Source organism: Mytilus trossulus, chromosome 7 (genome assembly GCF_036588685.1).
Source record: "Mytilus trossulus isolate FHL-02 chromosome 7, PNRI_Mtr1.1.1.hap1, whole genome shotgun sequence".
Taxonomy (NCBI): Eukaryota; Metazoa; Mollusca; class Bivalvia; order Mytilida; family Mytilidae; genus Mytilus; species Mytilus trossulus.
Genome location: NC_086379.1, coordinates 74,725,304 through 74,750,569, shown reverse-complemented (window position 1 = coordinate 74,750,569; position 25,266 = coordinate 74,725,304). Strand labels below are relative to the sequence as shown.

The window sequence follows — 25,266 nt, the reverse complement described above, 5'->3', positions numbered from 1 at the left end:
CGACCACCAGGAAAACACGTGTTAGATGGAACATCGACACATGTTTTTAATTTGGACTCTGATTAACCTTCAAGACAGGATGTTTTTTTCACACTTTATTTTACGTTTCAAACGATTTATTAAAAAAATAAAATCGTATATATATATAATTATATAAATGAGTTCATAGCTTCGAAAAATACACATTATTTTTACCGCAAGCACATGACATCTCACATGACATTACGACAGTAAGAAACGGAATCCCCGTTTTTATTGGTCAACTGAAGGCCAACTTTAAAGGTCAATATATTTATATAATAGAATTGAAAAACAAAACAAAAATGGAGACTTGCATGCGGTCTCATTTTTGGACTAAATAAATGTGTCATGGCCATTTACAGAAATAAATAAAGAAGTAACGAAGCAGCAATAAGGTTAGCGCAACCGAATCTGAAAACGACAACTTTCAACAAAATGTTGGATTATATCACCCCTGCATATCCGCATTGATATGCAAATGATCGCAAATGAGGTCACGGAATTGACATTTACAATTTTCACCGAGAAGGCCTTTTTCAAAACGTAAAACATTGAAATAAACAGCTGTTGAACACATGTTGCACCACGGAGGACGCCATTAATTTCTTCCCTTTAAGAATGACGTTTCAACAGTATTTTTCTTATTTTAAACAGTACGATTACACTGAACAAAGCATAAAAACAAATTTCAAAATACGTTCAATGACTACGTCCATTTTCCCTTGCATGCGCCCCGCCATTTCGTTATGAAACTGATTTAAAAAAATACCGAGAAATTATGCCTCAAAGCATCGTTGGGCCAACGTCAGGCGATGCGTTGAAGCAACGTCGGGCCAACGTCAGGCGATGCCTCAAAGCAACGTCGGGGATGAAAGGGTTAATATTCACAAAGACCAAGGTGAGCGACACAGGCTCTTTAGAGCCTCTAGTTTGGCTGAAAATATTTTTTGACACCAATGGTATTGGCGGGAGGAAATCTTTGGTATTACAAAATAGCATGCAGTTAGACCAATCAAAATGTGTGAAATAAGACATATTACAAAATTGCCAATGTCAGTTGTTTGTTAAGTTTGCTTCCAAAATGTTGTATGAAAACTTGAAAATCGTTGTAGAATGGCTTTGGGAAAAAATAATTGTACATTTCTTTATTTCTTTGAAAATAATTTAAGTTCTTGGATAATCCAGAAATGTCAAAATTTTTATTTCACTGCCATTTACAAAAATGTTCAAGTTCACATACGACATTTTGGAAGCATGCATTTTGCAAAAATTTTCAAAGCCTGTTTGTGAGATATTTTTTTCTTGACAACATTTTTGAAGCCCAGCGACGAAATACAACATGGTTGCAATACATATAGATATGAATAATAACTAGTACTCCAAACATTTCACAGGAGACTAATTTATGAGCAACACAAATAACATGCTTAACCTATTTCTGAACCGGACTCCTGCTAATTTAAATTTTTAGTTATCCATTATAAGCAATTCGAAGAAAAGTCCAAATGATTATTATAAGTACTGTTCTCAGTACCGCTACTGTCGTACGGGTGGAGATGTATCGATCACTTTTCGTTTTAGAAATACATAACTTGTTACAAATCTATTAAATATATTGTTTATATTTCACCAATGAAGCTTACATATTAAACCTCCACCTTTCTAAGCTGAATGTTGGAATAAAATTGTGTCCAATACATATTTTGCAAGTCAATGAGTTAGAGTTACCCTTCTTTGGATAGTTTGAAAGTGTCAAAACTTGAACACAACAGATTTTTTACAAACAGTCTATTTATTTTGATCTGGCGATAAATACAATCAAGCAGCGGGTTTGGGTTGATGCTAATGTGTCTTTAGAACCTAGGCTTAAAGTTAATTTTAAATAACCTTGCATTTATAATTAAACCCCTACTACTGGAGAGGTGGTAGTCTTTTTTTTATGAATTTATGAAAATTCCAATGAAATAAAACTAAAAGCTATACCTCTAATATTTTTACAGGATACTATGGGAGACACTGTGAGATAGAAGTTAATCACTGTTTATCAGAGCCATGTTACAATAATGGCACATGTACAAGTACACCCACTAATTATACTTGTGATTGTCTTAATGGTGAGTAAACAAATGTACAAGTCTTTGTTTTAGTTGTTTTTAAACTTGTATATCTTTTTCCAAATGGTGAGTTAATCTAATGTACATGTTATTGCCCTCTTGGTGAGTGAACTAATATTCATGTTTTCCTAATGGTGACTTAACAAAAAAAAACATGTCTTTGTCCTTGTGTCGAGTAAACCAAAAAAGGTATCACGCTATTAGTGGATTTTACACATGTATTTGATAATGAGGTTCTTATTTATTGTTATTTTAATTGATATTTAAACATTTGACTTTTTCAAATAAAGATTTACAATTTATATCAACTCTATTAATGAGGTTATTCAAAATTGAAACAAGAAGTTTTTCTGTATGGACACTAACTCTCATGCTAATATTTATTTGTAAATTGCATGTGTTTGATAATACCCACATACTAATGCCCCCCTTCTTCCTTCACTAATTTGTGTCTCACTTGTACATTTGATTTTGATTTTGTTCTGTTGAATCATTTTAAATATTTTTATAGATGTGAAAATATCTACTACTTTATGTTTGTTTTTGTTTTATTTAAACAGGAACCTCTGGAGAAAGATGTGAAATAGATGATAATACTGAATGTATGAATAGTACATGTATAAATGGGGGAGTTTGTATAAACCAGGTCAACTCTTTTACCTGTATATGTCCTGTTAAATACAAAGGACCAAAGTAAGATATTAGCAGATTTCAGACTTGTGTAAATTCAGAAATTATTACTTGTATTTATTAGTGTGACTTTTTTTTATTAAAAGAACAACAATCTGAGGTTAATTGATATGAAATTATTTAAGAAAGGACAAAAATATGAGGTTATTTATTGCGATTTCAGGAAAATCTGTATTAAGATACATGTATGTGATATTAGCATGTGAACTCTTATTATTGTGATACTCACCTAGATGCATAAATAACCTTTTTGTTTTAAATACATTACTTATGAAATTACTTTAATGACATGAATTTCAGTCGAATGTTAACTTTGTATGCAAGACTTGAAAATTCAAATGTTGACCTTCCAAAAAGCTGATGAAAATAAGTCTGCATTTATCATTATAAATGAACAAATGGTCAAAATATTATAATTGTTTTACTACCATGGCTGTGGTTTTTTTTTTAGAAAATCTGTACATATTGCATTTAACTTTGTACATTTCAGCTGTGAAATGCAAACAGATATATGTGAAGTAAAACCATGCCTCAATAAGGCTAAGTGTGAAAATTACAACAATGTTCGGAGGAAATGTGTCTGTCTGCCTGGTTTTACTGGGGTTGATTGTGAAACTGATATCGGTAAGTACTATACTATTTGAAATGAGACACATGGTCCTCGATATAATGATGTAACTCCTATTTTGTTTAAATGTTTGGAAATTGAAATAAAGTTTAAAAGCCCAATATAATAAATATTCAACCCACATATATATAGAAAGTTATGTAGGAATAGAATTTATGAACTTTGAAGAGCATCTCGTTGTTCGTTTGAATAACTTGAATAAACAAGCAATTTGAGGTTAATCATGAAGACTGTCCAATTCCTGTATCCTCATTATCATATATTCAAATTTGGATTTGATAGAGCAGTTTACTATGGGAGTAAAATTGTTTGCATTTATTTCTGTAATCTTTCTCAGACATGAGAGACTATAAAATTATCTGTATATATTCTAGTGTTAATTGTAAAAATGGGACATTATTTCTTATATTTGGGTGAAAATGAGAATTGCTTTTATAGAATGGCATTATATTCTTTGGCAATGATCCATATTAAGTTTACTTTATACATGTTATTTTTTTTCCAGAGGAATGTGATTCTAATCCATGTTATAATGATGCAACATGTGATGACAGAGTAAATGGATATTTCTGTCAATGTAAGAATGGTTATTCTGGTACCCGATGTGAAGTTCGTACCAGTCCATGTGTTGACTGTAAGGGTGGAACATGTGTAGATGATTATAGAACAGACTCCTACAGATGTGTCTGCAACGAAGGTGTGTCTTATGGTGAGTATTAGTGTGCAATGGTAGATGTGTTGTCTAAATAACAGTCACCTATACATGTTTGAAATGCAGGGCTATCTTGTGACAGTAATTATGAAGGCATTCTAATGGTTAGTATCATTGATGTATATAGATGGTTAGAGGACTGAACCCTACAGCTTGTCCATTGTGAAGGTCTATGTTATTTTTGGAGTTTAGTTTATAGACATTTAATTTTGGATGTAACATGTCTTTTGATTGGCTGACGTTATTTTGTTATCTGCCCATAGACATAATTTAGTCATGTCGTCAACGTTTTTCATAGTTTTCTACGGTTTAAAATGGAATTTAGAATTAAATTATAAGAAATTACTGTAATATTTTTCTGTCTATTCAAAATAACATAAAAAATGTGGTGCACACTGTTAAATAATCCGCTACATGCGTTATTCAGTGTGCACCAAATTTGTTATGTTATTTTTTCATAGACAGAAAATATATTACAGTCATTCCTTAATTAGGCTGTATTTGTGCTTTATTATAAAAAATAAATGTGGTAAGATTGCCAATGAGACTTAATATTTATATAGAACAAATAAGGTGTAAACAACAATTCTTGTGAAGTTAAAGTCCATTCAACTTGAAACTTAGTATACATGTTTCCTTTGATCTTTCTAATGTTAATGCCAAATTAGAGTTTTTACCCCCAGCTTCACAGTCCACTCAACATAGAAAATAATAGTGTGGATTGGGCATCTGTGTACTTTGGACACATTCTTGTTTTCCAAATATGGTTTATATAACATTTGTGTCAGCAGTTTCCTAAATAGACTTGTATATATGTATTGAATGCTTGTAAACATAAAATATGTGAAAGCTTAGTAAGAATCACTTAATGAATTTGTTCTTCAATTTTGGAAATAAGCCTGAACTTTGTATAGAACTAATTGTATTATTGGGCATCATTAGTATAAAATACCTGAGGGATAGATATAAAAAAATGTTTACACATCAAATATGAATGCCTTAACGATAAACATGCAAACTGTTTGGTCAATTTTCCATTTTTTTTTCAACATATAATTTTACTTATGATTTTTTTTACAGGTGAATTTTGTGACTTCAAACTACATGTGAATACTCTTCCATCAGTGTCACTAGAAGGGGCAGATTCGACTAATGAAAATTACACAGCCAGTGAATGCAGATCTACATGTGATAATGCATCAAGTAGTTGTCAGGGGTTTGTTTACCAACCAACTGATAAAATTTGCTACATATTTAACAGCTCTTTGATTGGTGTAGGGATGTCTTCAAACTCAAGCTATGACTTTTATGTTCATCGTTGTATCAGACCTGTAGGTATGTATATGTAAAAATTCTAAAATGTGTACTGATACTTTATTTTAAATATATATGTGTGAAAATACAAATAATAAATCATGGAATATCTCATTGAGACATTTTTCTAGGCACAATTACTGTGTGTGGGATAACTATCAGGTTCACTTGAAAATGAATTTGGAAGCAAAAAGTATGAAACTGAGAGGATTTAAATCAAGAGGTCCTTTAGAGTTCTTCCAAAATGTCCACCATAGAACAACAAAAATGCCCTTTAGAGAAACCCAAATGTCTTTCCAAGAACTTTCAAAGTGTTTTTCAGAGAACTTTCAATATGTCCTTCAGAAAACTTCCAAAATGTCCTTCAGAGAAAAACCAAATGTCTTTCCCAGAACTTTCAAAATGACCTTCAGAAAAAAAACAAATGTCTTTCAGAAACTTTCAAAGTTTTCTTCAGAGAACTTTTAATATGTCCTTCAGAGAACTCCCAAAATGTCCTTCAGAGAAAAAACAAATGTCTGTCAGAGAACTTCCAAAACTTAGTTCAGAGAACTTTCAGAATGTTGTACAGAGAACTTCAAAATGTCCTTCAAAGAACTTCATAATGTCCTTTATGAGAACTTCATAATGTCCTTTATGAGAACTTCATAATGTCATTTATGAGAACTTCCAAATTGTCCTCCAGAGAATTTTCAAAATGTTTTTCAAAGAATTTCCAAAATGTCCCTCACCTAAGCTGCTTCAGAGAGTTTTCAAAATGTTTTTCAGAGAACTTCCAAAATGTCCTCCAGAGAATTTTCAAAATGTTTTTCAAAGAATTTCCAAAAAGACCTTCAGAGAAATATCAAAAATTTCTTTAAGGAAACTTGTAAAATGTCTTTAAGAGATCAATCAAAATGTTTTTCAGAGATGAATTAAAATGTCCCTCAGATAACTTCCATATTCACTTTGCATATTAATTACAGATGATTTCTACACTCCATGGTTTAACACTGACAGTCCAGGTAAAGACAAGGGTGATAAAGAGAGAATAAAAACACTTACAGGAAAGGTATAATGTACTTGATTTAACAAAGCAACCATACATAAAACTGTGCAAATGTTCATATAGACAATTCATGATTATAATACCCTTTTGAAGCTTTGAATTCAGGGGGAAAAAATCCATTGTCTATCGTAGTTATATAGATTTGAATTTAACTTTACCAAGGTAACTTATGTGGATGTAGCAGAGTAAAAAATCAAACCTGAGAAACAATCCTTTCAAAATCAAATTCTTTATTCCATAGATACTATAATCTCCCTTAAAAACGTTTTTGCATGTGTATTTAACACTTCTTTATTAAGGAGACATTATTTATAACCATTAATCAGTAAAAATGTGGATTGTAATTTTTGTTTTGTTTAGTATGGTATGGCTATATGTGGAGGAACAAAGCCTGTTGGAGCAGAGTGTCGTGTGTTTAATAAGACTCTGACATATCACTATGAGACAGGAGATACGTTTTCATTGACTTGTGGTATAGAGGGTTTGAAATGTGAGAGTAATCCCAAGAATCCATGTGAGGATTATGAAGTACGGTACAGATGTAGTGCTAATAAAGGTAAGTTAATACTCATGTGACATATCACATGATCAGTGTAAAAATCAAACTCTTTCTGTTGTAAATAATACGCAGTTTAAAAGATTTATCATATGTCAGTCGACATTAAAGAAAAAGAGTAAAGTATTATGGTAATTTATATCTGAATTGTTATTTATTTTTTTATTATATTTATTGTCTTCTAAGACTTTATATTTTGAATGTTTTCCTATTCACTTCTTTTAAATTGATTGAACTTGTTTGAGAAACTTGAAATGTATATATTATAATAAGATGGTAAATGCATAAACCTTGGCTAATTATGTCTTCAGACACATGATTCATTATAAATTTCTGTTTGCAGTTTTCAAGGGAAGACTATGTACAGACCTTTTATACTGTGATTATAATGATAGTCCATGTCAGAATGGAGCTACATGCTTTAATCAAGCTGGTGGATTCCGCTGTAACTGTAAACCTGGTTATACTGGTTCCCTGTGTGAACATAACATTGATGACTGTCCATCTGTTAACCAATGTCTGAATGGAGGAAACTGCAGAGATATACTGAATGGCCATGAATGTGACTGTCCAGAGGGATACACAGGTATGTAGGAAATCAATCAAAACAGATTTCACTTCAAGGTATTTTATTTGCTCTTATTTATTTTAAAGTGTATATAAAAGGGTAGTAATAGGGTACCTCGCTTGACAAATGACAATAATGTATTTGTTAAAAATTTACTCTAAAGGTAGGTACAAAACGAGATGTCAGGTGCTTGACAATACAAGACATTTCTGCCCTCATAATTATAACTACTGACATGTACATGAAATTAATTACATTAGATGTATGTTTCACTATAATACATTATTATGATTGGCTAACTGCAAATCACATGTTATTCCTTAAGCAATTGCATTACTCAATAAAACTTTTCATTTATGATAACAGGAGGTCCCACAATAAAGTGCACATGTGAATCAAATAAAAAATTAATATAAAATTCGTGTTTTCATGATCCTAGCTAAAAAAATGTAATTATAAGTATTTAATGCTTCTTTTTGTAACGTCATAGGGTTGTAAAAGCGTTGACCATGATTTTTAGAATGAAGCACTTCACACTTCATACAAAATGTACTTCTGTCAACGCTTTTACACCCCAATGAAGTTACAAAAAGAAGCATTCAAGTCTTAAATAACAGGGATCTCCATGGATGAAAATTGAACCATGGAGGAACTCTCACCATTACAAACCGTGTCTACGCTGTACAGTGTAGCGCGATCGGAAGTATTTTATCCCTCCATACAAGGAATGGTGAACATGCTAATTCATTGCTTATTTAAATTATATTTATTTGAATTTTCATTATAGAATTAGAAGTATCAATATTTTCATTTATTGCTGTTTTTAACCATTCAAAAGCCAAGTCTTCATGGTCCCCCCTTAGTCGAGAATGACCAAAAGCTGTCATGAAGGTCCCCGTGTAGATTTCTTGTATTTTTAGTAATTTTCATGGCGGTTAAAAATCATATGATGTGCCATCATGTGGAACTTATTTTTCATGGACACTGTCAAATTCAGAACCCATTACCGGTATGGCTGATTTGCAGCACCAACAAAACGATTCGTACGGGTTATGTAAAAGGTTAAAGAGATATGTAAAGCAAACGTTGACAAACGAAGAGGTTTTTAATGACTTTATCTGGCAAATTGATGCTGTGCAACATGCATCTTTCGAGTCTGAATAGAAACCGGAAACGCGGATGTATCAATTTGATTGTAATATACGAAATGAATTCGGAATTACGATACGATATTTCTTTACAGGAAATATTTAATTAAGTTTTTCCTTTTAAACTTTTAAAGTAATTTTAAATTATCGTTACAGCAGTACTCGAGTTATTTGCGATGAAATAATATTTACTGTTTTGCGTCTTATTTTGTACTTCTTAAAAAGGGGGATGCTGATTGCGTAAGTCAAAATAAAGCACGTGTTCGACTTGTTAAACTATTTTCTTTGTCACTGGATTATTAATTAATTTATTTAATCTAAATTATCATAATCATTTGCTGAAACTAAGTTGATTAATTCGACAATTGGTCGTCTATCCTCAGATAGTATTCTCCTGTCTGGGGCCAAAATAAAAAATAGGTTTGTTTGCCCAAACGCTACCTACCCAGAAAAAAGCTGCCTATTCAAATTCTTTTATTGTCCTGATTTGAAGAAGTTTTTTTTTAATCAAATAGACATGAAGACTAATAAACATCTGATACTTAAATTTCTTTTTTTGAAAAAAAAAAAGAAAATGCCTACCTACCTACCCACTGTCTCAACCTTGGGTAGGGTTTGGGCAATCTACCTGTACAAGCTCAGGTACAAGTGATTAGCGATCCTAATCCGGATATCCCTCAGGCGTTAGAACTGTATTGGATTATAACATAAAAAGCCTAAGGGTTATGCAATTACATGCATTTGATTATAATTGATAAAAAAAATGGCGTCGGGCTACAAAAAACGATGAAGTTTTGAACGATGGCGGAAGACAGTTTAATGATGGCGCAAGCCAATTTAACGATGGCGCGAGTCATTTGACGATGGCGCAATACATTTGAACGATGGCGGGGCGCCATCGTTAAACAGGCCATGGAGATCCCTGAATAAATACCCTGCAAAAATAAGTAGTCAAACCTGACTAAACCCAACCCTGAATAAACCCATTCCTGTCCATTCTGGCTGAAATGAAAGTCTCATTTTTTCCATTCAAAGACTTTGTTAAATACCCTTTGTACCCTGTGTATTCTGAATTCCAGTCTAATTGTGAAGTCTTTTATTACATTAATTATTACCTGTCAAAACTGGTTTGTCTAATTAATTTCAATGATCGATATGCAATCAAAACATATTTGTTTATACAATATGGCTTTTCAGGATAATCAATTAGTCAGGTGTTAAACTGTGAACTTACAATCGTACAGTAGTGAGCTGTATTATTTATTTAAACATTATAAATGTGTTAATTAAACAAATACAACGAATATATCTCGGATTGAACTTACGTTGTAACTTGGATAAACAAATTTAAATCTCAAAGTAAATCAAAACTCTTGTCTCACAACCCAAACAACGCCAGCATTATGATGCAAATTCAAACAATGAAAAACAAAGTGAAAGTATTTTAATATATCAGATATAATTTACAATCAGAGAGTACTTTTACATGCAAAATATTGGACATCACAAGGTCATTTACTTCATCTCAAAACAGAAACCTGAATAAACCAGCTCACTGTCCAAACGGGCCCTTTTTCGTAGTCCCGTAGCCGGTGGGTTTATACAGGTTTTGCTGTATATATAATGATGGTTTTTGTTTACAGGTAGCATCTGTCAGAACAATAAACCTGACTGTTACTCTGGAGCCTGCTCTAATAGAGGAACCTGTATTGATGGGGTCAACACGTACTCCTGCCAATGCTTTGATGGGTTCACAGGAAGTAATTGTTCTGTACGTTCCCTCAAAATATAGTAAAATGAAGTATATATTGCACATTAAGTGCATTTCTATAATTGGATTAGAAGAAAAAGAAAATTTTTCTGATGCCTTTTTTCTTTTTCCAAGGCTATAAAACTCTCAAATTGTCTTCATTTCTGTGTGAAACTGATATAGTTTTATGTTCATTTATTCACTAATAGAGAAATACTGTATGACATGGATTCCATGTCATTGTAACAGAAACAAAAGAAAATAGCTGCAAACTTTGTGAGAGGAACCAGTCTACATATATTGATGATTAAAAAATTATCATCTTGGGAAGAAAAATTTAAATCTGGCATAAAACATTTGAGAAAATAGTTTTCTTATAAGTCAACCATATTTTGAAATACAAATGAAGAACATTTTTTTATTTTTCAGTTAGAATATTACTGTTAGGAATAATAGATAATGTTGAAGTAGAGACCTAATAAAGCTGGTTGTTGACATAAATTCATTTTTTTTATTTATAGATAAACATAGACGATTGTGCCATAAATCCCTGTTTACATGGTGGCACGTGTCAAGACGGACAGAATGATTTTCTTTGTTCTTGCCCAACAGGATGGACAGGCAACAGATGTGAAAATATTATTGACCTCTGTGAGAGGAAAAATCCATGCCCGTTATCAGCTAATTGTTCAAATCTGTTCAATGATTTCTATTGTAGGTAAGTTAAACATTTGATTTTTATGCCCCCGCCTCAAGTTTTAACCTTGTATGTCTGTACATCTACAGCTGACAAAGTTGGTTTCCATTCTCTAACTTTTGTTTGCCTCAACCAAATGTTATGAATCTTATACACAATGCTTATTACCACAAAATACCAATCAAATTTGAATTGTTGGGATGTCACTTATATTGTTCTAGAGTTATGCCCCTTTACAGATGGAAAAATTGCTGAATTTTTTGTTTCAATTCTCAAGCTTTAGTTTGCCTCAACCAAATTTTAAGAAACTTATAGGCAATTATTAATTCCAAAAACTCATATCAAGTACAAATTTTGGTAGTGCCACTTAAACATTTCTTCAGTTCTGTCACTTTATAACGTTATATGATTTTCAATCGAGCATCATCTGTGTCCAATGGACACATTCACCATTTAATTACATTTATTGCACATTTTGTAAATCTTTTTAATGTCTCTTTTAAAATATCATTTGTAACTATTACAAAAGCATACATTCATAACCTATATTTTGAAGTCTGTTCTTTTATTTATGAAACATCAGTCCTATGATGATGTATTCTGTTTCTGATTACAGATGTCCAGAGAAAACATACGGGAAACTTTGTGATAATTCGTTAGATACGTGTCGTGATGTTAATTCCTGTATAAATGAAGGGAAGTGTGACAATGCTGCTTTACCAAACTGTAATTGTAATGTTGGTCAGTATAAAATGGTTGTAACTACTAAGAAGTTATCCTAATTTTGAGAATAGAAATGAAGTGGATAATTAATTAATTTAGATGTAAGGTTTCCACTCATTTAATCAATGAGATGTAAGGTGTTTATGGCTGTATGAATTGTTGATGCTCATCAAAAACTGAGGAAACATGTTGTGTAATCACTATCATTTGTATGATCCAATTTTTAAATGAATTTCTTTGACATAAATGAACCATTATTTCATTTTTTGAAATTTTCGGAATTACAATTTTTAAATTATTAGCTTGTATGCATACTTTAACAACAAGCATAAATACTTGTTAAATGGGGGACAGACATATAATGCGCTCATTGCACAGCTTTTTATTAGTATTTGTGGTTCAAATGATTAGTAATGATTTTTTTTATGTGTGAGTTTGTTTAATTATTATTTTTTTGGGTAAATTGATGCTTATTTTCCAATATTGATTTTAAATTGGCTTCAACGGCTTTTAAGATTGATAAAAAAACTGGCTACTGAGGTTTTTAGAAGATTTTATTTGTTTATATTGATAGATTACACAGGCAAAGGTTGTCAGACATTGGTCAATCACTGTGCTGATATAGACACATGTAAGAATGGTGGCACCTGTCAAACATCAGCTGATGGTGTTGGTTTCAAATGTAATTGTAAATCAGGTTAGTATTATTGGAAAATAGTTTTGACCATGTCCCAACTATATCTGAATGTCGTCCTGAACATGCATGAAATATTTGCCACTGGATGTAAAGCAACCAACAATTAATCAATCAATCTTATCTGAATGTAATGTTGTACTTTGTTCAATTATTCTTTTATGTCTAGAGAGTTACACTGAAACCTATTCAGGTAATAACAAAAATAAGTACTACTGATATGATAAATTCTCTAGATTTGATATGAAACTGTTTCAAAAAGAATCAAGTGTTGAAACCATAAATTGTTCATTTTAAAATCAGGTAATCATAGTTTAATCAGGAGAAAAATATAGGTTGTTCACAGTGTGCGTGTCAATACAGATCCTCCAGGTCCATCAACAGCCACTGTTTGATCCTCAAAACTGTTACCTTCAGATATTGGATAGGGTTAAATTTAGTCTTTGGTCTCAAAACAGCTGTTACCCCAAACCTAGTCAATAATTGTACTACTGACATATTTGGATTTTGGTTTCAGATTCATTTAGTTACCTCTGAGAACAACATTGGTGTTAGTACTAACATGTTTAGGTAATGATTTCAGGGTTTTCTGGAGGTAAATGTGAGACCAACATTGATAACTGTAAATCAGCGATATGTCCTGTGACTTCAGTATGTAGAGACATGGTGAATGATTATTACTGTAGATGTAATCTGGGTTTCACTGGTGAATACTGTACAAGAGGTAAGTCTATATATAGACATGATGTAAGTACTTCTAGATGTAGAGACATGGTGAATGATTATTACTGTAGATGTAAACTTGGTTTCACTGGTGAATACTGTACAAGAGGTTAGTCTATATATAGATATGATGTAAGCACTTCTGTATGTAGAGACATGGTGAATGATTGTTACTGCAGATGTAATCTGGGTTTCACTGGTGAATACTGTACAAGAGGTAAGTCTATATATAGATATGATGTAAGTACTTCTGTATGTAGAGACATGGTGAATGATTATTACTGTAGATGTAATCTGGGTTTCACTGGTGAATACTGTACAATAGGTAAGTCTATATATAGACATGATGTAAGTACTTCTGTATGTAGAGACATGGTGAATGATTATTACTGTAAATGTAATCTGTGTTTCACTGGTGAATACTGTACAAGAGGTTAGTCTATATATAGATATGATGTAAGTACTTCTGTATGTAGAGACATGGTGAATGATTATTACTGCAGATGTAATCTGGGTTTCACTGGTGAATAATGTACAAGAGGTTAGTCTATATATAGATATGATGTAAGTACTTCTGTATGTAGAGACATGGTGAATGATTATTACTGTAGATGTAATCTGTGTTTCACTGGTGAATACTGTACAAGAGGTAAGTCTATATATATACATGATGTAAGTACTTCTGTATGTAGAGACATGGTGAATGATTATTACTGCAGATGTAATCTGGGTTTCACTGGTGAATACTGTACAAGAGGTTAGTCTATATATAGATATGATGTAAGTACTTCTGTATGTAGAGACATGGTGAATGATTATTACTGTAGATGTAATCTGTGTTTCACTGGTGAATACTGTACAAGAGGTATGTCTATATATAGACATGATGTAAGTACTTCTGTATGTAGAGACATGGTGAATGATTATTACTGTAAATGTAATCTTGGTTTCACTGATGAATACTGTACAAGAGGTTAGTCTATATATAGATATGATGTAAGTACTTCTGTATGTAGAGACATGGTGAATGATTATTACTGTAGATGTAATCTGTGTTTCACTGGTGAATACTGTACAAGAGGTAAGTCTATATATAGACATGATGTAAGTACTTCTGTATGTAGAGACATGGTGAATGATTATTACTGCAGATGTAATCTGGGTTTCACTGGTGAATACTGTACAAGAGGTAAGTCTATATATAGATATGATGTAAGTACTTCTATATGTAGAGACATGGTGAATGATTATTACTGTAAATATAATCTGGGTTTCACTGGTGAATACTGTACAAGAAGTAAGTCTATATATAGATATGATGTAAGTACTTCTGTATGTAGAGACATGGTGAATGATTATTACTGTAGATGTAATCTGGGTTTCACTGGTGAATACTGTACAAGAGGTAAGTCTATATATAGATATGATGTAAGTACTTCTGTATGTAGAGACATGGTGAATGATTATTACTGTAAATGTAATCTGGGTTTCACTGGTGAATACTGTAAAAGGTTAGTCTGTATATAGATATGATGTAAGTACTTCTGTATGTAGAGACATGGTGAATGATTATTACTGTAAATGTAATCTGTGTTTCACTGGTGAATACTGTACAAGAGGTAAGTCTATATATAGATATGATGTAAGTACTTCTGTATGTAGAGACATGGTGAATGATTATTACTGTAAATGTAATCTGGGTTTCACTGGTGAATACTGTACAAGAGGTAAGTCTATATATAGATATGATGTAAGTACTTCTGTATGTAGAGACATGGTGAATGATTATTACTGTAGATGTAATCTGGGTTTCACTGGTGAATACTGTAAAAGAGGTTAGTCTATGTATAGATATGATGTACTGTGGATTCATTTATTTTCGTGGGTACTGATTTTCATGGATTGATAAAAACTTGCATATTCGTGGATATGTGAATTCGTTGTTTTGGCAAATTCTGCATACATTTCTTTAGAAAATCTGTATTTCGTTGAACATTTAAATTTGTGGTTCTCCTGCCCCATGAAATCCACGAAAATTGGTATCCAACGAATATTAATGAATCCACAGTAAGTGAAGTTTTTTATGCCCCACCTTACGATATGTTTTCTGGTCTGTGGTTCTATTCATTCGTCCTTCTGTCTTGATTCAGGTGAAAGTTTTTAGTCGAGGGAGTTTTTGTGGTAATTGAAGTCCAACCAACTTGAAACTTTATGTTACTTAATACACATATTCCCTTTGATATGATCATTCTAAGTGTAATTCCAAATCAGAGTTTTGTAAATTTTTATTTATGTGATGCCAGTAACTATGTTTAATCAAAACAAATAAATATGAGCAAGTTTGTGTCACAGTGCCTCTCCTAAGACATGAACCTTGTCAGTGGTGGTCTTTACATATATATTTTACTGATTGTATATCCCACTCCATTGATTTAGTCACAGACAACACCAACACATCAAACTCCTGTAAAAAAACACACATACAAACATGAAGTCAAAAACTTAAACTAACATTTTATGGTTCCAAAGCGCCTGACTTGATATATGCCAAAAATGGAATGGGGTTAATGCAAAACCTTCCCAATAGCCCATCTTATCCATATATAGGTAAAAAGGAAATATTACGAAGAATGGAATTCCACACATTTAATTTGTTACCATGATTGTGATATTTATACACCAAGTATGTCTAAATTTTGCTTATATTATTTAACACTAGTACTTGTTTCAAAAGTTTTTGCCCAAAGGTGAAGTTTATTTGCCTATGATATAATTGCTGAATAAATAGATAAATGAGTTTCATGGTTGTGTAATTGCTTCAGAAATTATTTTTTATTTTGATGACAAATTTCAAAAGTGAGTTGTCTGAAACAAAATGATGGTTTCATGATTAAAATCTCACAACTTACATTCACTGATTGTCGAGCCTTCGAATGTTGTCAAAAAAGCAAGACATAGCAATCCTTCATTCCATCATCAGGTCTGCAGCAGTGGCAGTGGCCACAAATATTTACTCTGTGGTTAAAGTTTTAGTCATTTTAATAACTTTTTTAAACTATCCTGGATTTTTACCAAACTTGGGATAGAAGCTTGTTAATGATCAAAAGCTAGTATCTAGAAGGAAATTTTGTAAAAATGTATTTCCAGAAAGCAGGAGAGACAGAAGAACCCTTACAATTTTTTTATACAAATAATATGAGTATTCTTTTTAATATGAAATTTGTATGTTTTTGTAGAATTAGACACAAACTATGATTTGTTGTTCTATTTACCTGCCCGTGATGGCTATGCTGCCTTGCCTTACCCCATACAGCTGACTGGTAGTGGCATAACAATCAGTATGTGGGTTAAGTTCCAGGTCAATGGTTTCAAACAGATATACTTTACCTTGTATAGTGTTAGGTAAGTATACTTTAGATTGGATGTTTAAATTTGTTTATCTGCAGCTGGTTTAAAAAAAATACTAATTGGAACACCTCTAGTATTTTCTGTCCATGGTTGAAATTTGATGTATCAATGAGGTTGATTTGCTATAGTTTTTGCCATGTATTATTTTCTATATTGTGCCATATGTTAGCATCAGGAAAACTTTAACCATTTGAAAAGGTGGGTCTCATTGTGGTCTAAGTGTGCTGTGGGATTGGTTAAGTTTTTGTGAGGGTCACACAGGATGGTCAAATTATTGAGCATGAAAACGGTAAACCAATGAGGGATAGACAAGTGAAATTACAAGTGTTATCATTACAATGATAAGGGAGATACACGAATTTGAAAAAATAAACAATAAGCGAGATCTGTGATCAGAACAGGGCTTCCAAAATTTTTCTGAGCCAGCCAGACATTTTATATCTGATCTGAATTTTAATTCCTAAGACAAAGTCACAAAAGGCAATTAGGGTAATCAGATGGCCATCCCAATGATTGACATTAAATTAAAATTGATATTAAACTTTACTTTGATATGAATTTGATGTTCTGACATAAACTGTTAAAATTGGCATTGCATCATTCAAAGTGTGCACATCAGCGTGCTCATATCTGCATTAGACTCTTTATTTGTGCAAAATGATGTTGTCTAGAACTTTATTTTCGTTTTTAAAGTCACATTTTTCAAAACCGGATGTTGACTTGACAATGGTAAAACATGGACCATAAACGGATTCGTAAAATCCATGTTCGTTAACATAGAACTACTGAGCGAAGAAGCTCTTTCCACGTTATTTCTTCAACAAAATACTTGAAATGAACGTTAGATACAGGTATCAATGATACTTTTAGCATTTTTGAAGAAATGTAGGATGCATAATTGAATTTCCTACCTGTGCACATGCGCACACGTGTTCTTGTTCATACAACGTAGTGCTGACGATTTTTCATTTAAAACCTTTTTAAATGATTTATCAAATCATGTTTATAAATGTATTTATTATATATTTTAAATCAATTAGATACAAGCTGCTGAAATGTACGAAAATAATTGGGAATGGACCGATTAATTTATACGATGTCCGGTACTGAAAAGAGTTTACCTGTCACCTGAACAGGTAGTTTTCAGCTGTCCAACAACTAATTAGCCTTGATTAAAATTAGAAAGTATTGAAGTAGGGGTTGTTTTGATAGTAATTAATCATCATGTCATTTTTATGACCGGAAATGTATGGCTGTTAAATGCAAAATGTTGGGTCAAAAAGATCGTGAATTTATATGTAAAAATGACAGAAAAAGCCGGACATTATACAAATGACCGACATATATGACCGTTTTGAAAGCCTTGGATCAGAATCACAAGAAGTAGCACTATGCTAACCAACAATAAAGTTAATAAGAGTGTACAGATACAACCAGTGAATTTGTCACATGATTCACCATATTTTGACATTTATTTTTACAGTGCTATGAACAGTATAGAGGATCGAGAAGAAATGATAATGTTTCATAATACGGGAGTAGATATTACTGATCATAATGGAAAGAAGACAATTACACAGAACTACTTTACCATAGATAATGGGGAATGGCACAATGTGGTGTTTACATGGGATGACAAATCTGGTGGAAATTATATTATTAATAGTATAAGTCAAGGAACAAATAATGCAATCACTTTTAAAAACAACTTTAACCATAAGTAAGTCTGATAATTATCTACATTTGTTATTATGCTACACAGAAATATTTCATGTTATAAATTCATTGCTTTGTCCTTTATCTTTGATTTTTGTCGAGCCTGCGACTTTTGTCGCAGAAAGCTCGACATAGGGATAGTGATCCGTCGGCGGCGGCTACGGCGGCGGAGGCTGTGTTAGCTCACTTCTTAAAAGCTTTATATTTTAGAAGGTGGGAGACCTGGATGCTTCATACTGTGTATACGGATGCCTCATGTTAAGAAGTTTCCGTCAGTCACATGTCCAATGTCCTTGACCTCATTTCCATGGTTCAGTGACTACTTGAAAAAAAAGTTAAGATTTTTTGTAATGTTAAATTCTCTCTTATTATAAATAATAGGATAACTATATTTGGTATGTGCGTACCTTGCAAGGTCCTCTTGCCCGTCAGACAGTTTTCACTTGACCTCGACCTCATTTCATGGATCAGTGAACAAGGTTAAGTTTTGGTGGTCAAGTCCATATCTGAGATACTATAAGCAATAGGTCTAGTATATTCGGTGTATGGAAGCACTGTAAGGTGTACATGTCCAACTGGCAGGTGTCATCTGACCTTGACCTCATTTTCATGGTTCAGTGGTTATAGTTTAGTTTTTGTGTTTTGGTCTGTTTTTCTTATACTGTATGCAATAGGTCTTTTATATTTTGTGTATGGAATTGTTATAAGGTGTACAGGTCTACCTGGCAGGTGTCATATGACCTTGACCTCATTTTCATGGTTCAGTGGTCAAAGTTAAGTTTTTGAGTTTTGGAATTTTTTTCTGATACTATATGCAATAGGTCAACTATATTTGGTGTATGGAAATATTTCATGATCTACATGTCAGTCGCACAGGTTTTATTTGACCTTGACCTCATTTTTTACGATTCATTGCTCAGTGTTAAGCTTCTATGTTTTGGTCTGTTTTTCTTAAATTATAAGCAATAAGTCATTTTTATTTGTTGTATGGAAGAATTGTTAGCTGTACATGCCTACCTGGCATGGTTCATCTGACCTTGACCTCATTTTCATGGTTCAAAGGTCAATGTTTAGTTTTCTTGGTTTATGTTAAGTTTATGTGACAGTTGTAATAAAGCTTTATTATTAGGACTATCAACATACTATCAATGATTAGTAAAGAAGGCGAGACATTTCAGTGTGTGCACTCTTGTTGAAGAAGGGACAAATTTGCTAGAATAATAATTGCAATTTCAAAATGATCTGAAATCAGATATATGTATCAGATATTTGAATACTGGTCCTTAGTATTGTGATACACAACCAGTTGCATTATTTAGCGTAACCTCACAATAATTTCTCACTTTACAGTGCACAATATTTCACACCCCAGATACCTGCCATCTGCACTTATTGTAACCTGAACAGTATCTAGAATTTATACTTTTGATCTCTTGTGAATAGTTGTCTAATTGGCAATAAATGTGGATTCATTTAATTTTCGTGTGAACCAATTTTTGCGGATGAAGAAAAAGGGTATTTTTGTGACTATTTGATTTTTGTCGAGCCTTCGACTTTAGTTGAAAAAGCGAGACTAAGTGATCCTACATTCCATCATCGTCGGTGTCGTCAGCGTCGTCAACAAATATTCACTCTGTGGTTAAAGTTTTTGAAATTTTAATAACTTTCTTAAACTATACTGGATTTCTACCAAACTTGGACAGAAGCTTGTTTAAGATCATAAGATAGTATCCAGAAGTACATTTTGTAAAAATAAAATTCCATTTTTTCCGTAATTTACTTATAAATAGACTTAGTTTTTTCTGCGGGGAAACATAACATTCACTCTGTGGTTAAAGTTTTTTAGAATTTTAATAACTTTCTTAAACTATCCTGGGTGTGTACCAAACTTGGACAGAAGCTTATTTATGATCATAAAATAGTATCCAGAAGTAAATTTTGTAAAAAGATAAATTCATTTTTTCTGTATTTTATTTTTAAATGGACTTAGATTTTCTTTAAGTTAACATTACATACAGTTTGCAGTTAAAGTTTTCAAAACATTCATTAGATTAATTAACTATCCTAGATTTTTACCAAACTTAGACAGAAGCTTCTTACAATCATAAGATGGTATCAAGAGGAAAATTTTTTCCTCATTTTTGTGGAGCCCGCAATTTACAGCAAAAGTAGGCGAGACACTGGGTTCCGCGAAACCCTTACAAATTTTTTAAATTTGCCATTTAAAGTCTACAAACAAACCTGCAAATAATTTGTACAATGTACTTTGTTGAACCCTTATATTATTTGTTCACCTGTACCACAAAACCCATGAAAAAATTATTATTCCATGAATAATGATAGACCACACTTCTTATTATATTGTACATATATAACTAATAAAATACGGCATGATTGACAGCAATGCTTTAGTGAACTGCAAGTTTATTATGCCGACTAGTTTCACCGATTAGCAATATCGGAAAGGTGTACTGTCGACATAAGTAGTCTCTAAACACATTAACTCCAAATGGAGCTTTTGTTAGTAGAAGCCATATTAACTCTGTGTATCAGTGATAAAAATGTAAAAGCATAAAAATATCGTATATATACTAATACACATAATTAATAGCGCCTGGTGATGTTTCATAGCATAGCCTCTATGAAACATCACCTGAGGCGCTGTTAATTATGTGTATTGGTATATATACTATATTTTTTATAGTTTCACCGATTAGATTGGCGTCTTCAGCAGCTTCTTATAATATTTAACTAATGTATAGAACTTTGTATTAGCTAAATGTATTTCAGTATTTGGATAGTTATTGGTGACAACTTAGGACCAAACACAAAACAGTCAACCAATGAAGGCTTCAAAGGGTATATCAGTCAGTTGAATATTTACAACCGAGCTTTAGACTTTGAATCAGAAATAGCTGTCATCCATTCCAAGCCTAGAGTGGTTTTTATAGGAGCTATACTTAGATGGAATGAGTTTATCTTACACAAAGGTGTGCGACCTGTTTACCCATCACATGCATCAAGAGAAGGCTGTGTTTTAGGCAAAAGCTGTATCACACAAGGTAGGATTTATTAAAATTAGGCAAAAGCTGTATCACACAAGGTAGGATTTATTAAAATTAGGCAAAAGCTGTATCACACAAGGTAGGATTTATTAGAATTAAACTTGTTACTTGATTCCAAATACTGATGATAAGATAGAAAAGAGGGGTGAAAGATACCAGAGGGACAGTCAAACTCATATATAAAAAAAACTGACAATGCCATGGCAAAGAATTAAGTTGACATTGGAATGGAATAGATATGTTGAGCCATTGTTTTGTTCCATAATGCATCTCAAAATGAGGAGCAACTATAAACAGACAAAAAAATCAACCCTGAATTCTATGATATTGGACATGAAATTTTGAGTAAATGACTGAGCTTTACCATTTGTGTTTTTTTAAAGAGCAGAAGAAAGTAAAATAAATCAATGTTCATAACAGAAATATAAATACTTATCCATACTTGGTGCAAGATTTTCTCACTGTGTTTGAGACCAATAGGTGGCCTTCGGCTATTTTTTGCTCTTTGCAGGTGGAGATGTTGTCTCTTTGACACACTTCCTGTTTCCGTTTTCAATTTTCTTATAGGCATTAAAAAGACACCCCCATCAATTGTCAACTGTCCATCAAATATACATATATATAGCAAAGAGAGATTGATAACAGTTTCCTGGACAGAACCAACTATAAAAGGAGCTAGTACTATTAACAGAAGGTATAGGTCTGGTAAGTATCCCAATCTTATTAAAATCCAATGTTGTTAAAGGCTACATTCCTGTTATGTGGAGAGTATCTTAGCATAAATTTACAGCTTATTTCAATGAGATTGGTATGTGTCCCTTTCTAAAATTTATATTTAAGATGCTTGTACTTAAGATAGAACATAAAGACCTTTCACTGTTCTGTCATACAACTTTCATTAGAAAAATGCTTTACAAATTTTTTATAGTTGCACTTCAAAGAAGAATCCATATTGTATTATCTTAAATAGTACAGGGGGACACAACAATATATAATAGTGTCAAAACAAACCTGTAAAGTATTCAAGGCAGAAAAATTATGAAGATTTTCTTACTTAACCCTGTAAAGGTGCTTGTTTCCTAGGTGTATAAATGAATGAACTGATTTTTATTAAAATAAAAATAAGGCCATGAATAAACAACACCAGTGTGATTATAAAAGGCAGATTAAAAGAATTCTTCGCAATGTAAGAATTGTAAGACGACAACTTTGATACCTCTTAGTCTATTTTCACATTGATATTATTTGCCATGATATTTTTTTTCCAGGAGATACCTTCCTGTGGGGTAAATACAAGATGATATATGAAGCCATCGATGATGAGTCTAATTCACAGTTCTGTAGTTTCAACATTTATGTTCAATGTAAGTTTTACATTGAAATTTAAGTACAAAATATACATAAAAGTTTGAAAATTTCTCAAATAGCATAATATGATTAGAAGTATTACCCATAGTTCAATTTTGTGACACTAAGGAACTTTCTTATTTCAATAGCCAAAGCTCAAATTTAAGCCATATGACATATTGCCGTAACTTGGTGCATGTCAAAGTCAAAACTTGATCTTTCATGAAATATCACAATCAACCATATGGTCCAAGTACACAGTTATCGTCCTTTGATTTTCGTTGTCCACGAATATAGTCCTTAGTGTGGACAGTGTGTTACTTGTCAATTTTTGTTAAACCCCTTCCAAATTTATTTCTCCATGTTTTATGCCTCATATAGCAAGATGGGGGATGAAATGACACTGTAAAAAAATTTGGGTCATAAATATTAATGTAAAGTAGTGATAAGGTTCAGCTGAAAAAGGTAAAAAATTAGCACTTCGGAAGCTGTCAAAAGATTTCAAGACCCCCTTAACATAAAATTGTCCATATTTTGAGTTAGAGCTGATGACGTTTTCTATAATTTTGATATAATTTGTCCCAAAAGTAGTACAGCACACTGTAAAAATATTATTGAGAAAGCGCAGGTGGGATTTTTTTAATTTTCATTTATTGTCTAAAAGAAATGCACTACGAAATAACTATGTACTCGGACCATATGATGTTTAAGATGGACATGTTTAAAGAATAAGAGCATTTTATGTTACCTAAATTTATGGGATATATTTATTTTACATGCCAGTTATCTCCTTTTCTTAAAATATGAGATCTGCAAGATTGTATATTTTAGATTTAAAGGAATATTTTGATTACAGCTGAAGTTTGTAATAAGATACCTGATCCTTGGGGAGGTGAACAGATGTGTGAAAAAGGCGAAGCAAATGAAGGGTGTACAATTAGATGTAAAAATTCCAAGACAGAAAGAATCTCTCGTTATCACCCAATACTGTATACATGTGGACCATCAGGGAGTTGGAATCCAGCAATGCCATCTCATCCATTGACTTATCCACCATGTGGACGTAAGTTTGTTTTAAAAAAATACTTTCTTGTTACTTGCTTTATTTTTTGGGTGGCCAGTTTTACCTCAGTAAACCTGAATAACATACATTTATATTCTACCACTGCCTCCATTGTTATACGATATTTATCCACTCTCGACAGTTAAATTTTCAAATTTAAAACGTGAGGGTCGCCTAGCATTTAAAATATTAAAAATTTAACTGTCTAGAGTGGATAAATATCATATTTCATGAGATTTGGTGGTGAAATCTGTTTCTCTAATGATTTTCAAACAATACACAGGCAAACATATTCTTTCTTTGCTACTGATCTGTAAAAAGATGTGTTCTTTCTATGTGACGTCATCAAGCATGGTCGCCTTATTTCATGCCGTCACAATAGGAAATTCAGTGGAAAACAAGAAAATTCAACGTCATAATAGGATTTTAAGCAATGAAGAACTGAGATCAAACGAACAACACGTTGATTGAATTCTTTTATACAATGGGTGCAGAATGGGATAAATTGACGAAGGATAAGAGAAATGAAATATATACATTTACGCTGGCACCACTTATTATCTTTTATCTGTTATTCATTTACCATATTTATTAAATGGTTAAACAAATCGGTTAGAATTTACCTTAGTCTGTCTTGAAACATTTTCAGTGTGAACGGAATCATTATCGATACTATGTTTTTTTAACAAGGGTAAATTTAAGAGGTGGGTGATGGATGAGTTTTACTAATACATTTATTAATCAAAAATGTTGTATTCATGCTTTTATATTTTTAGCAATAAATGGATTTCCAAAAAAGAGGCTTGATATAGTTTTATCCTATCCTAACATAACAACAGCTAACTGTCTTGGTATAAAAGAAGCTCTGGAAATTGATGTTAAGAAGTCAGTTCAAAAGATTAATGCCTACTGGGACTCTAAACTATGTACTAAGGCAGATTGTTCTGATATAACTGTGGTTGTTGATTGTGGAACTCTTTCTGATAGACGGAAAAGATCCATCAGTATAACCAACGTTCAGATTACCATACCTAAGTCTCTGTAAGTTAAGTTATCTTTTCTCTCTCTTATTAATTGTATTGCTTCATTTCTAATCACTACTTTTGATGGCAAACCAGCCAAACTAGTGTTAACCACAATATCCATGCACATCACTTTTATTCAAATGATATAAATAAAATAAAGGTCCTCTTTTATGACCTCATTGTTAAGGTTCATTGATTCACATTGAGTTTAAAAATTATATCTTTACTTTGTAAATGTTTCAAGGGGGCAATGTTA

The 25,266-nt window shown here is 32.3% G+C and overlaps 1 protein-coding gene across 2 annotated transcripts in view; it reads left to right on the top strand.

The window, feature by feature from the left end:
- LOC134725804 (uncharacterized) overlaps nucleotides 1-25,266 on the top strand; it is a 145,342-nt gene that overhangs the window by 86,329 nt on the left and 33,747 nt on the right. For both annotated transcript variants that reach the window (XR_010108602.1, XM_063589972.1), the window contains exons 34-53: nucleotides 2,022-2,135; nucleotides 2,696-2,828; nucleotides 3,316-3,449; nucleotides 3,959-4,162; nucleotides 5,246-5,500; nucleotides 6,445-6,530; nucleotides 6,888-7,083; nucleotides 7,427-7,669; nucleotides 10,443-10,570; nucleotides 11,071-11,267; nucleotides 11,863-11,987; nucleotides 12,544-12,666; nucleotides 13,247-13,387; nucleotides 16,623-16,788; nucleotides 18,278-18,514; nucleotides 21,301-21,572; nucleotides 22,143-22,280; nucleotides 22,844-22,939; nucleotides 23,779-23,985; nucleotides 24,762-25,026. Coding sequence is in view for 1 of the 2 variants with exons in the window: in XM_063589972.1 (XP_063446042.1) it covers nucleotides 2,022-2,135; nucleotides 2,696-2,828; nucleotides 3,316-3,449; nucleotides 3,959-4,162; nucleotides 5,246-5,500; nucleotides 6,445-6,530; nucleotides 6,888-7,083; nucleotides 7,427-7,669; nucleotides 10,443-10,570; nucleotides 11,071-11,267; nucleotides 11,863-11,987; nucleotides 12,544-12,666; nucleotides 13,247-13,387; nucleotides 16,623-16,788; nucleotides 18,278-18,514; nucleotides 21,301-21,572; nucleotides 22,143-22,280; nucleotides 22,844-22,939; nucleotides 23,779-23,985; nucleotides 24,762-25,026 (3,460 nt within the window). In the remaining variant the exon portion in view is untranslated. The remainder of the gene's footprint in view (nucleotides 1-2,021; nucleotides 2,136-2,695; nucleotides 2,829-3,315; nucleotides 3,450-3,958; nucleotides 4,163-5,245; nucleotides 5,501-6,444; nucleotides 6,531-6,887; nucleotides 7,084-7,426; nucleotides 7,670-10,442; nucleotides 10,571-11,070; nucleotides 11,268-11,862; nucleotides 11,988-12,543; nucleotides 12,667-13,246; nucleotides 13,388-16,622; nucleotides 16,789-18,277; nucleotides 18,515-21,300; nucleotides 21,573-22,142; nucleotides 22,281-22,843; nucleotides 22,940-23,778; nucleotides 23,986-24,761; nucleotides 25,027-25,266) is intronic.